This window comes from Epinephelus moara, chromosome 19 (genome assembly GCF_006386435.1).
Source record: "Epinephelus moara isolate mb chromosome 19, YSFRI_EMoa_1.0, whole genome shotgun sequence".
NCBI lineage: Eukaryota > Metazoa > Chordata > Actinopteri > Perciformes > Serranidae > Epinephelus > Epinephelus moara.
In genome coordinates, this window is record NC_065524.1 from 32,382,497 (window position 1) to 32,396,603 (window position 14,107).

Consider the following 14,107-nt stretch of genomic DNA (forward strand, 5'->3'; position numbering starts at 1 on the left):
CAGTGTGTGTTAAAGGGAGAAGCAGCAGCAGCAGCAGCACAAATGGAGACAATGCACATTCATTATTTTTTCCACATGACGCATGAAAAAACAGACAGAATTAATCACGGCGACGCAGCCGCCGCTTCCATCTCTGACACAATGACAAAACAAGTCAGATGACAGTTAATGAGATGTCAGCCATTCAGACAAATGTCATTTACAGCGTCGACAGTCTGAACGTATAAAAGAAAATGGATGTTTGTTTGTGCGGCAGGTTGAGTGTGAGATAGAGGAAGAGGCAGTGACACACAAAAGAGCTGGTTGCCCATTTACTTCCACTAAATGGAAATGTTAGCTCTAATGGCAATTTGCATAATAATTAAGCATTCATATTAAAGCTGTGCATTAAAGATTGAATGTAACACACACACACACACACACACACACACACGGACACACTTTAGAAAGCCAGTGGAGTCGCAGGGTCTCTGAAACAGGGTATCCCAAACTTTTATTGGTTTTATCAGAAGTACCATGGAGAGCAGTCACAGTTAGTGGCAACACACATACAACAACTTTCCTCCGATCAGTTGGTGTTCAACAAAAAATTAATAGAAATAAACTAAATTAAAACACACACACGCACACACAGAGGACAGCGGCAAAAAAACAAAACAAAACAAAAAAAATAAAGCAAAATATTATCTTCATTATTATTACCAACATTATAACTGTTGCGGTTACTTTTCCGGTTTAAAAAACACACCAAATCAAACTGACAAACATGAAAGTACACCCTGTGAGAGCGGAGAGAAGGGCGGATGGAGGGGGAAAAGTGTGGAGGTGGAGGAAGCAAAGAAGGGATTAAGGAAAGAAAGATGCAAAGACGTGGATTTAGCGAGCAAGGAAAGCGACAGACGGCTCTGAATCAAACAGATGGTGAGTCAAGTAGAGACAAATGATCCTTTGCGAGACAGATGGGGACACGGGCAGATATATTGTACTCGACCATAGATGGATATATGTGTACGAAGACAGGTGAATACAAGCAGGTTTGGAGATACTTTTGAGTCAGCGGGATAAGCAGCCAGACAGACGGAAAGAGTGACAATGACTCAGAATAAGAAACCCGTCTGAAATAGAAACCGCCCCTTCGATAAAAAAAAAAGACCACAGGGAGAGATGGACGGGAAACAAATGGATAAACCAGCCAGAGAAGAAGAAAGAGGATGAGTGAGAGGAGCGAGAAACTTTAAGCAAACTTCTCCAAAAAGGCAATATATGTCATTCTTGAGTGTAGTGAGTGTTTTCCTTTAAATAAATATGTAGAATTAATTCTCTACGGTTAGCATGATGGCCACGTCGTCCACCTCACTTATAACACTGTACAGTATATACACAATATTATTATTATTATTTCTTTAATGACAAAATAACCTTTAGATGTACATACAGTATTCCTCGCCCTCTGTCAGAGAATACAGTCACGGTATTAGAAGTAGCAAGCAGTGTCTTTTTTTTTCTTTTTTTTTTCTTCGTACAAATAATCCATGCAGCTTCCGTATAGATTATTTATTTAAGATACATAACTCCTTTAAGATCTCAGCTCTCATTCAATAACAGCAGATATTGCCTTTTTAACAAAAACAAACAAACAAACAACCCCTTAATTAATTAATTAATTAATCAATGTGCAAGTTACGTCTTCGTTTTAAATTAAAAACATACTGTTTTTAAGCTCTACGTACATTAAAAAAAAAAAATGTAACTGAACAGAATAAAAGATGAGCAGAAAACCAGAATCTGTACAACATTCAAACCATTTTTTTGTCAACACCGGGGGAATGGGATACGATTCTCTATAACTATATACAGACATGTTATCATTCATGCACAGTGTCAACAAGTAGCACATTGACATTCCAAAATATGGAAAACATGGCATAGGGAGACGGGAGGCAAAAAGGGAGTCGGAGAGAAGGGAAGAAAAGACAGAACGAAAGGATCGCCGCCAGTTTTGGTTGCTTTGGCAGCAGAGAGACAGAAAGAGGAGGGAGAGACACAGAGGGACAGATAGACACTATAACAATACACATGCTGGGCAGGAGAAGTCCATTTCAATCTCTCTGACCCAGAAATCAATGTATGGCTGTAACTTCTTGTTTTTTTCTTTAATGTTCATCTTCTTCCTCCTCGTCTTCCTTCTCCTCCTTCCTCTCTTTATCATCCGTTTACATCGTTAAATGTTACTTTAAGGGTAGAGAATAGCTCTGGTAAAGTTTTTCCCAACAGTACATTAATTGCCGCAGCGACGCCTCAGCACGACGCCGCTCGGCTCTGTACCAGCAGGGGGTGTTTGTCCTTACTTTCGTTGGTCTGTCTGTTTGGTGTTGCATTCATTTTATTCCTCAGTCTGTCAGACAGACAGTCGGTTAAGAAGTGAACGACGCAACGGAGAACGCACGATCAATCTTCACATCAGAAGCAACATCGTAAATGATTCACAACTGATTCACCACTGTTGTATTTTTTTTTTTTTTTTTTTTTACATCAGGTACAACATTATTATTGTGTACATCAGTCAAAAAACAAAATCTGTTGTCGTTGTTTACATCAGAAGCAACTCTGTTAGTGTTTTCGACGAAACAACATAGTAGCCGTTTCACATAAGCGACAAGAACCAGTGCAATGCTTTTCCTTCATTTAAAACCCCTGCCCACGTCTTCAAACCCCGCCACAGGAGAATAAAAAAGGTCTACTGTAGCTCGTTTTCTACTCCTAGCTTGCTCTTAGTGTTTTATTTACAGCGTTGGCCTGGCTAACCTTTGACCCTTCAAACCTCAGAAGTCCAAACCAAGGGAGGAAGCTAAATTCAAATGTGATTTCTTTTGCCTGGTGAAGTTGCTTTCAAAGAAACAACCTGGTACTTACAATCGTGGCAGGTAAAGCAATCAGACTTGCTAACATTGTGTTAGCTGACTTTAGCTTCCCACCTTGGTCCGAACCCTGTGTGGCTTTGAACAGCTGTCGTTAATCTGCCATCAGCGTCACGTCAGACTAGCTTTAAAGTCAAGGTAGATACACTGAGAGAGGCGGTGCGACGAGGCCGGCGTAGCAAAAAGAACTAACTTCCCCGTTAATGAAAAATGTTAGCTTCTGGAAAAATTTGTGCGGCAAACTAATTTTGATGCAAACAACTACGTTACTGCAAGCTTTTCATTCCTGCGTGAGTTCACTCTGACAGATTAGGCAGCAGGCACGTTTTCAGTAAATCCAACACGATTTAGCAATATCAAAGATAATTTACACCCTGTTGAAGTTACTCAAAAAGTGATGCAAACAGCTTCCACAATGTTATTTCTTTTTATCCTTTTTCTACTTTTTTTTTCTTTTTTTCTTTTGCACAAGCTAGCATAACTTTTTTACAGTGTATAAACCTTAAGCTCCATGCCAGTGAAGAGACAAATGCATACAAATTCAAATAGAAAGATTCTGGTTAGGTTAAAACAACATCAAATTTCCTTTTAAAGTGTTAATGAAATATGAATAATATTTGGTGTTTTAAGAAAGCTCCATTGGTTAGAAAACCCTTTACAGGTCGGACTGCAAATACTAAGTTTCTGATAGAAAGATTTCCCTTTGGCAAAACAGGGGTAAACTGCCACTCCAAGGCCTTCACAGGAGAACAGCTACTCTAGCGGAGAGCGGTGCACTGGGCAGAGTTTGGCAAATGCAAGTGGCTGTTTAAAAGCTGTTCCCAAATTGTGCTGCAAACAGAAGTCGGAGCATTAGAGTTGTGAGTTTGGCCAGATGTCAGTATGTAAGACTTGTTGCTTGACCTCTGTGTCGCATCACCTACTGAGATTTGTATTCCGGAGTGCTTACTATTCAAGGTGCATCATTTGGTGAATCACTAATATATGCCAGGTCACAAAAACTGGAACATTTATGTATATTTAAATAATTTAATACAAGTTCTCCTCAAGATGCTGCGGATTTGCCAAACTCATCCAATCCAGGGCTCTGCTCAGCTCTACTCTCTCACAGGGGTTGAAAGCTGTCTGTGACAAGATTTTTTTTTGCCAAGTTTTAAATGGATTACATCTAGCCCAGACTACTTACTTTACAGATGACATTTAAAATATTACTTATTATATTATACATCAAGTAAAAAAACACAACATCAGCAGGAAAATTCTGGCCAATTCAGATGCATATAGTGCCATTCAACAAACTATGGACTTTTTAGAATGCCTATTTATACAGTAAGTTCTGTGAAGATCTCTGCAGTTTTGGAGTAAAATAGTTAACAGTCTGAAGTGTAAACCTCTCTGACAGTCAAGATAGGATGGAAGATTTATATTCTACACATACTTCAGGACGAGATTTTGAGCCACTTTTGTGTTTCCCGCCCCGTTTGGCTAAAAATACACCCAGAAATATTCTCAGGATATGTGTCTCGTCTGTGACTGAATCCTGAAAGAAGATTCTCAGCCAGTGAGCGTCTGGTAAGTGTCAGTTTGTCAATCAGTTGCTTTTGCAGTTTCATTGATACATGTTTAGCTAGCTCAGCACTTGACAAGGGTTTTCAAAGAAGCTTGGCCGTTACGTGAGATCATGTTTGGTAGCTCATGTCCTGAAACAGCACACCTAGTGTTTTCAAAACCCTTTAGCTGCCTATGAGGCCATCGCAGTGTTCTGGATGGAAACGTCTGTCCTATCATGCACGCAGACTTTTGGTCAAATTCAAGCTCAAAATTCATTTCATAGAGGGCCGAGACAATGTGTGTTGTTATACTTCAATTATCCTGTTACTGCCTGTATCATAAAGTGAGATTAGTCAGATACACTTTGAGCTTAACCAAGGTATTCTGGTGTTAGGAATACTTTGCTTTTGATCGGGCTAGATCAAAAATGGTAACTCATGCTGCGCAACTAATGAGCATCACCTTGACAAACACAGTCATCATCACTCCTACAGGCGCCTTAAATAGACTAAAGCACAAGTAATAATGAGCACAGTGTGAAATGTTTACACACCAGAAGAATCACTTTGCTTTCCATAATTATTTGTCTTATATCAGAGAGGAAGGAAACATTTGCTCTGGCTTTATAACAGGACTCTTCATCTGTAGCTGAAACACTTGTGCTGAAACTCCTCATTGTTCAAATGTTGCTATTCTTTGCACTCTACTTCTGATAGCACAAGTAGAAAATCTTTTTGCATACCCAATCTGATAATGATTCACATGAATGCATATCACCTCACACTAAACATGCTCCTTTTAAGCTGTTAATGTTGCATGTTATAGGTATGAACTCCATCTTGATAGAGCCACTTGGTTATCTAAGGCGGAATTTATACTTCTGTGTCGAATCGATGCCGTACCCTACGCCGTAGCCTTATGTGCGCCTCCCCAGAAATTTAACTACGTGTCGTGGCGACGCAGACCTCCTGTCTACCTTTGTAAGCTGAAACCATTTCCCTCATCGGAAACAAAGCTTTTATTTACTTTAATTTCACAGATAAGAAACAATAAATTGTGAAGACAATAAAGCCTCCACAAAATAGCATTTTAAGTCTTGTGTGTGATTTATCCTGGCTTCATATGAGCAAAAGAAATCTCTGCTAGTCGCTAGGCTAATTTATACAATGTAAAATGCCATAGGCTTGTGCTAATAATGTTAGCATGTTATATTTGTTTGGAAAACGTGTTTAGTATGAGACAGTTGTTTTGTCAGTGAACCTTGTGAGTTGTAATGAAGCCAAATTTTGTAACATTACCTTTGTTAAATGTTGCTGTTGTCCCTGGCTTCATATGAGAAGAGGAAAAGTTTGCTAGCTGCTAGGCTAATTTATACAATGTAAACTGCCATAGGCTTGTGCTAATAACATTAGCATGTCGTATTTGTGGGGAAAATGTGTCCAGATAAAGACAAGTGTTTGTCTGTGAATGCTGTGAGTTATAGTGAAGCTGATTTGTGTACTTGTGTTTGACTCTATTAAGCCATGTTTAATGTGTGTTTAATGTGTGTTTTGAATCAACTAAACTTTACAGCACTTCACAGAAACCTTTGTTGCCAACTAGTGTTTTGGAGGTGTAACTGCAGAGTGACAAAGACACACCACTGCACAAGTATAAATGCGTAGGCTACGGCATAGGGTCTGACGCACAAGTATAAATCCCGCTTAAGACTGGTTATGCAAAACTGCCAGTGTGACCAAAAGAAAGCATGACCAAGCTGAACTCACTTTGTGATACAGGTCCTAAAGGGCGGCAGTTTCTGGGGGCTGGGTAGCCAATCGAATAGATTGTAAAAAAAAAAAAATCTTATACTCCTATTTTTTACACAAATAATTGTCTCCAAACCTCTGTGAGCTTGTTAAACAGAGTCTGGTTGTCAAATGCACCCTAAGTAACATGATACTTATTTACCTATATCAGTTGGTAAGCCTACTTCTCCACCAGCAGCAAATACTTTTGACTATTCCTTCATCTGATGGCTCCTTTGTTAAGACTCAAAACTGGCTGAATGCAAAGTTTCAGTGGTTGATTTCCAAGGCCAGCATGAAGCAGTGAATCACATAGTTTAAATTATAGTTCTTCAGTCAAAAGGAAACACTTGCCCTTGAATAAAGAACAATATATGTCATTGCTTCCTTTGGGTTAAGGCCTTCATGATCATGATGCCTAAAGGGTAGTTTATTTAAGAAGCAGAGAGGAGGCGGCCCGTTGAAAAACGTTGCATGGATGGTTTAATTTGAAATAAGGCTGACCGCAATTTATAGGCGATCTTTGTAATGAAGTGGGAAAGACTCCAAGAAAAGTTGAAGCCTTGTCCGATCGAGTACTTGGGATCATCGGGTTGGTTTTGCCGATATTTAGGTAACTCTGGATCCTTGTTTTGACAAAGTCTGCACTCAATGAAGCTGACATGTTGTCTTGTTATTTCCCTTGAGGGAAATTCCTAACATCTGAGCAGTTGGTGTGTAATGTCAAGGAATGCAAATCCTTGTTAAATAGCCCCCTAAAGACCAATCTATGTGAAGAATTATAAATCAAGGGTCAGGGTTAGGGATTAGTGGTTGTTTCTTACAAAGCCCTTGAGGATTTTGATTGGTCCGCTGACCAGCCAAGGGGGAGGTGCTTAAGACACACAGGGATAATGAGAGAACCTACAGGAAAGCGGCATCAAAGTGAGAAAAACGTTGACAGAGGCAGTAAAGAAACAGACAGCCGATGAGGTTTCACAGAGGGCGGTACCTACGTTTTCAAAGTCTATTGCAATGTTACGATTGACACACGATGGTGGTAATCTCATTGGTGGAAAACCAGATTCCACAGTTTAAAAAAAACAAAACGAAAACACACATAAGATTAACCTAGATATTTATGCAATGATAATCTCTAACAGTTTTTAACGGTAGAGCGGCCATTTTGTCCTCTCAGACACGGCCTTATTAAAGGTAAAAGCACGCTAACCCCTTCTTGATTCGAATTAGACCTTAAATCATTTACATCTACTGTATAAAGCAACAGAAAGAGGGCCCGTTCAGGAGCGCATGGCGTAACCAAGACATTCAGAAGGAAAACAGTGGAGCTGTAATGTACGTTCAGCTCTTTGTATTTACATTTCTCACCTCAGTGACGTCCAGAACGTTTCATTTCATTGAACGCGCCCTCCCGCGAAAGAGTCTCACTCGGCATTTCTACAGGCTGGGAGAGTCAAAAAGACCTTGAATACGAAAGCATATTCCGTCTCACGCAGCGACAGCGAAACGAGAGGCGTTTTTTTTTTCTTCACAGTACTTGACCATCTTCCCACAACACACGAGCACAGAAACACACAGTCACACACCAGCACGCACACAGTTTGTTGTCATTAAACAGTTGTGGCAATACATCCGGTTTCTTCTGATTGTGGTTTTCAGTATCGTCTGGTCATGCATGAACATACTGATACAGTTATTCTGTCCTTTTCTGTTTCTTCGCCTGTTACTGTAGCTGGACGTGGGAGTCGCACTACTCCAACTGAGGGGGGACTAATGGGAGTGTTGTTGTTGAAGCCACACATCTGAGGACATATGGTGTTGTGTTGGTCTGTTTTAACTTCCTTGTTTTGTTAAAACTCATTTTGATTTCATGTGTGTTTGGGGATTTGTTTTATGGATTTAAAACGCGGATGGGTTTAAGACAACTTGATTGGTTTGGATTTATAAATCAAGACAAAAAACATATTCCTTCGTTCCACCTTCTGAGCTATTTCTCTAGCTCCTATAATTTTTGTTGTCCTTCCATGCATCCGTATTTCCTTCCGTTCTGTATTTAGATGCTTTAATGCGTCCTCCATTTTCTTCATCTGTACATCCATCCATTTATCCGTCATTCAACCTATTGCGTAAAGGGAGGGAGTGATAGATCAATGAGACAGCCTTAATTTCCAAATCCTTCCATTCATCCACCTCCCCTTGGTTTCTTCCTTCATGTTCTCTCTCTGTCCCACCCTTCTCTTCGGCATCTCCCGTCATCTTAGAAGCCCTGGATGTGGCAGTAGGCCTCCAGTGAGGAGAAGAGGATGTAGAGGAGCCACAGGCTGACAAACAGCATGGTGGTAAGAACCTTCGATGTCCGGGGCCCTCCCAGCTCTCCACCGATCTCCGGCCGCCGTCGGTACATCAGTGTGGCGACGGCGATAAAGGCAAAGATGGTGAAGAGCGTGACGGAGAAGGCCAGTGTGCCTGGATCCACCCTGAATTCGTTCCCCTTGCTATTGTGGTAGATGGCAGCGATGGACCACGCCACCTGTCAAGCATCAGCAGAATCAAACTGAATAACATTACTGTTTATAATAGTGGAAGCATTAAAGAATACCACCTAAGAAATAACATATATACATTAATACAAATAAATTATAGTAATTCCTTCTATGGCACTATGACAAGCACCACTGCCTTTACACAAGTTATGAATCAATCAATCATGTTTAAATGAGCTGGACTCACCCCAATGCCCAGGAAAACATTGACAGCATTGGAGCCTGTCACATTACCAATGGATGCATCTGCATACTGATCCTGGGTAGCAGCGACCTTGCTGGCAAAGGTATCTGGGCAGGGACAGAAAAGAAGGGAGATCAAATTTGGGCACACTTTGCATTTTCCATCAACACGTTACTCAATGGATGCTCATTAAAGGTGCCCTGCCTTACTGAAAGTATGAGGGGAACCATTTTAGCTAGTGCAGCCTGGTCTCTCCTAGGGTGTCAGAATACACTACTTAGGCATTGTCTCGGCCACCGGCATCATTATAGTGACGTCAGGGGCGCCGTCAATCGTCTGTGCTTTTTATCAACGCCAATGTAAACCCATCTGCATTATTGCATTGCACTGCATTATCAGATGCTCAGAGCAACGGACGTAGTTTAAAGAGCATGAACGTCTGCTCAGGGTGGGCAGGAGGGGAGGTGGATTGGTCTTACAAACAGGAGACTTTGCCCCTGGACACCGGTGCTCGAGACCAACAAACAACACTGGTTGTGGCGTTTGTGCCACTCAAAGCTGGGTGTTTTATAGCAACTTGTGAATAACCATAAGCAAATAATTTTGATGAGTAAACCTAACTGCCGACCCCTTTCATGAGTTGCCTCACATGACTATCATCAACCACAACCTCTTCCTCATCATAACCAAGTAGTTTTGGTGCCTAAACCTAACCGCCAACCCTTTCTTATGACCAACCCCTTTTATGTCAAGATACAATGCAAAAGGCCGCCCACCCCCGGCATTATTTGAGTCAGTGGTTTTCAAACTTTTTTGTGCCCAAGGCACAAAGGGCAAGTCAAAATCCAAAGGCACACCTGTTTATATCTGTGCACAATAGACTCTATAACATGTGTTATCACTCTTATCTCTCCTATGACGTGCAAGGTACCCTGGGTATGTTGGTTCTTGATGTTCTGGGACGCCATGTCAAGTTGTGCCTGCTACATGGATTGTCTTCTTTCAAAATACACTTCCGTTTTCACAGGAAATTTAACGTTTACATACAGTGACTTTCAAAATAAACTCAAAATTCCTCCAACAACTAACAACAACGTGGTTAGGTTTAAGCAGCAAAAACACATGGTTAGGTTTGGGGAAAAAAAGAACAGGGTTTGGCTTTATAATCTTACAAACACCGCTTTCTCAGGTGAAGGTCGGTGTTTTTTTGGACTCATCCACCACCCCTCCTGCCTGGCCTAGCCGGACTTTTACCGCCTTAACTTTCGTCCTTGTCAGGCTGTGTTTCCCCCTCACACCACTGGGCACTGTTAAACTATAACGGCTACCGGCTGCGTATCATGCCGACATTAAAGGACACCTTTTTTCATTGGTTTCTGATGCCGCAAGTCACTGCCCAGGCGCTGGATTTCGATGACTTCGGAGTGAGACCAAGCTCTATAGGCCCAGTTGAATATTGCAGTAATAATAATGTGCTGTTATCACAAAATCCCACGGCACACCTGGATTTACATCATAGCGCACTAGTGTGCCGTGGCACAACATTTAAGAACCACTGATTTAAATCAGCCCAAGTGGCCAAATATGACGAGTAGGGATGAGATTACATTCCCCAGTGGTTGTTTCTTTCTCTGGTAAAATTAGATTAGATCATCTGCAAACAAGACTAACAGAGAGAGTGGGCTTGTTTTAGGTATTTTGGCAGTTCTTCAACATAAAAAGCAAGTAAGTAATCCTTTCCCATATTACCAGTAAACTAAAGTCCTACAGCATCCTTTACATGAACAATGACTACACCAACCTAAGTTTCTACTCACACACACACCTTGATATCTAACTATTTCTGCACTAAGCATAGAAACACATTGTGCTCTTTGAAGTTAATAATTTAAGTCGGAAAGTTTTGAATAATTAAAAAATAAAGTCCAGGTTGCCATGCTAATTTGTATAGGCAATAATATCTGTAACGGAAAACAGATTTAATTCTGTGAAACTGTGACCTTTAAAACCTTTCAAACCATCAGACCAAACTTTACTACTACAGTTATATAACTGTTCTGTCATTTAACCACTACAGTGTTGACTTGGAAAGTTAAGGCTACAGAGAGATGAGCCCTTGGCAGAGTCACAGTGCTTTGCCCTTCAGAATACAATATGTGCTATTCAGTGTAAATTAAGTGTTACTGACTGAATGTTCTACGGTGCAAACAGATTTACACTTGGAGTTGAACTCCTGACTCTGACATGCAGTCATTTGTGAGTTACACAAGAACTCGCTGACAGAGAAGGATGCTTTTGATGAATGCGGAACACTTATAATTATTAATACAGAACACTGTGCAAATCCTGTTTTCCACATTTAGACGGGGAACCTTAAATTAGAAACCACAATCTTTAATCCTGTTATAGCGTTCTGTCGCTGGCAGCCAGAACAGGCTGAATCTGGTCCAAGATCAATAATTTATAAGCCTGGATCTCAGTTTGGAGGGGCAAACAAATCTTGGCCTGATGGAGGATCAGCATTGTGCTGCTTAGTCCCAATTTTTTTTCTCTTGGTTTCATGTTTGCCAAACTACAGCAGCTCCAAAGGGGCAATTTTCCTTGGGGTACTGAAAGGAAATCTCAACAATAGGCTCTTCGCTGAGAGCACAAAAGACTGAGCAAATAGCCAAATGGTCAGTTAGCGCTAATTTTCCTGCCATCTTCCCTTCGTTAGTCATTCATGTCCTCCTGCTTTAATCTGCCAGATACAGTGAAAGGAGATAAACATGGAGAGGAAACACAAGGAAGGGCTTTCTTGAAGTGGCAGCCAAACTGGCGGAGGAAAAAAGGATGATGGGAGGACCGGAAGAGGACGGAGGAGGGTGAGGCAACGGGCCAAAGAAAGAGTCCAGCAAAGAGAAATCTTCCAACACACCTTAAAGCTTCAAGGACAGGCCTGCTTAGCTTAAGTGTGTGTGTATGTGTGTGTCTATCAAGGCTCTATTTCTGTGTGCCTGCATGTGTGCAGTACATACATGTGCACAGTCTGTGTGTGGCAGTAAACGACGCCACCTGGGTCCAATCTGACGCCATGCCTCCACCAGCTGGCAGAGGCCTGTGTGAGTCTGCGTGCATCAATTGGTCTTTGAGTGCTTGTGTGCCTGATTGAGTGGGTGAGTGCGTGGGTGCTTGCATGTTCGGTAGCGGCGCGCGCGTGTGTGCGTCCGTGTGTGAAACAGGTTTCACGCTGCAGCTCCTTCTGTGAGAGTATGCCTCCCTGGAGAGTTTTCTGCCCTTTTCCTTTCCCTTACTGTCAATCAACCAGGGTCTCTCTTTCTCTGTGCCTCATCTGCCTGCTCTACATCCTCTCCCTCCACCTCTCATTTGTGTCTCTTCTGCTCCCTTTTCCCTCTTGCCTTTTAAAATGGAAGGACTCACAGGAGGGCACTAATGTGCTCAAGGCACTCTGGCAGTCTCTCTGCATGGAGACATTTTTGCCTGGCGGTGGCGATAGAGAAAAGATCAGGGCTCATCAGAAACATTAGGATCCATACTCTTGGGATTACAAATATCCACAGGACATTGCAAGGAAATCTGGTCCTTAGTTGGTGTGGTACTTCGTTATGGATCACGTTTTTGGCCAGGGGAAAATTGATTGAAAGTGATGCTAGACATCAGTTAAGAGGGTTAAAAATGTTATGAAATTGTCTTCTCTGAAAATTGAATACTGAAAACACTCTCATAGAAGTTTGTGTGAGACATTTTGCTCTAGCCTCCTGAGACCTGAACTTTTGTTTGGTATGCATTTCTCCTAGCTATTTGGGATCAGTAGGACCTGATAAGTATAAAAAACTAAACATTGTCAATGACAGTAAAGTCCCAATGTCCCCAAATGAGAAACAATAAAATCCCAATGTCTGCAAACAAGTATTCTCTAATTAACAACGTCTTAGCTTGTTACTGTTGCTAAAATTGGTCAAATTTGTTGCCATATCAAACTACAAACATTATTAATCATAAATAAACAAGTTTCAACCATTAAATCTGATCAGGTTTTGTCCTCTTTTGTGTCACAAAGAACACAAAGAAGTGTCCATGAATGAGGACAACAGGTCTGAGTTAAGTAGAATGACGTATAAGGTCAAGTAAATCCAAAATGTGATGTCCTCATATGAGGACACAGGGTCTCAGGAGGGTACATCAAAGTGTTGGACGACTGACCCAGCTGTGACTGGTTTCACGAGTTGGGGAAGAAAAATGTGAAAGAAGAGACTGATCGCTTCTGATTTTGTATTTTGACCAAGGGGAGTTTGATCAATGTTTGTGAACACAACACATCATCACTCCGACCTCGTCACATACTGAAGCTTGGTCATGGACGTTCCATCTCAAAATATGGTGTGCAAGGTACCCTGGGTGCGTTGGTTGTGGACGTTTTGGGACGCCATGTCAACCTCAGCCTGTTACATGCATGGTGTGTTTTCAAAATACACCTCCTTTTTCACAAGAAATGTACAGTTTGCATACAGTCTCTTTCTAAATAAACGCACTACGTCAGTTAGACACCGTGAATTGACGTTTTTTTCCTTTAACAACAAACGCACACGGTTATGTTTAGGCAACAAAAGCACGTGGTTGGGTTTATATAAGAACAGGGTTGGGCTTTACAATTATATGGGAAGCGAACCCATCCATCACCACCCCTTCCCACCCTGCTCGGACTTTCGCCTCCTTAACTTATGTTGTTGTCCCGCAGCATTTTTCCCTGACGCCGCTGGGCACCATTACACAATGACAATGACTGGTTGAATATCATGCTGACCTAAAAGGACAGCTTTATGCAAGGAATGATTATTTGATTACTGATCAATCAGTTGACGAACAAAACAAACAAAAAACATCACAATGTCCAGTTTGCTTTTTTGTTCATCTGTCTGCCATACTTACTTGATGAATGCCTTTATAAGATTGAAATTTGCTAAATTCCTTCCCTGTTTAATTCAAGTCCACACTGTGATTTCAGTTTATATGATCATTGGCTCCTGATGTCTTTTACCGCCCTGTCCTCTAGTTCTCTTTAGATCAGCAGAAAGATTTGTGCCTGGAAGTCTGTAGTTCCATTTTGGTCTTCTTAAGACTTTA

General features: G+C 41.3%; 1 protein-coding gene across 3 annotated transcripts in view; it reads right to left on the bottom strand.

Moving 5' to 3' along the window:
- Positions 1-1,386: 1,386 nt before the first annotated feature.
- Positions 1,387-14,107, bottom strand: part of slc8a1b (solute carrier family 8 member 1b) — a 253,555-nt gene continuing 240,834 nt past the window's right edge. For all 3 annotated transcript variants that reach the window (XM_050071767.1, XM_050071766.1, XM_050071768.1), the window contains 2 exons: positions 8,987-9,090; positions 1,387-8,786 (listed from right to left, as the gene is read on the bottom strand). In XM_050071767.1, the coding sequence (XP_049927724.1) occupies positions 8,514-8,786; positions 8,987-9,090 (377 nt within the window). In that variant the 3' untranslated portion in view covers positions 1,387-8,513. The remainder of the gene's footprint in view (positions 8,787-8,986; positions 9,091-14,107) is intronic.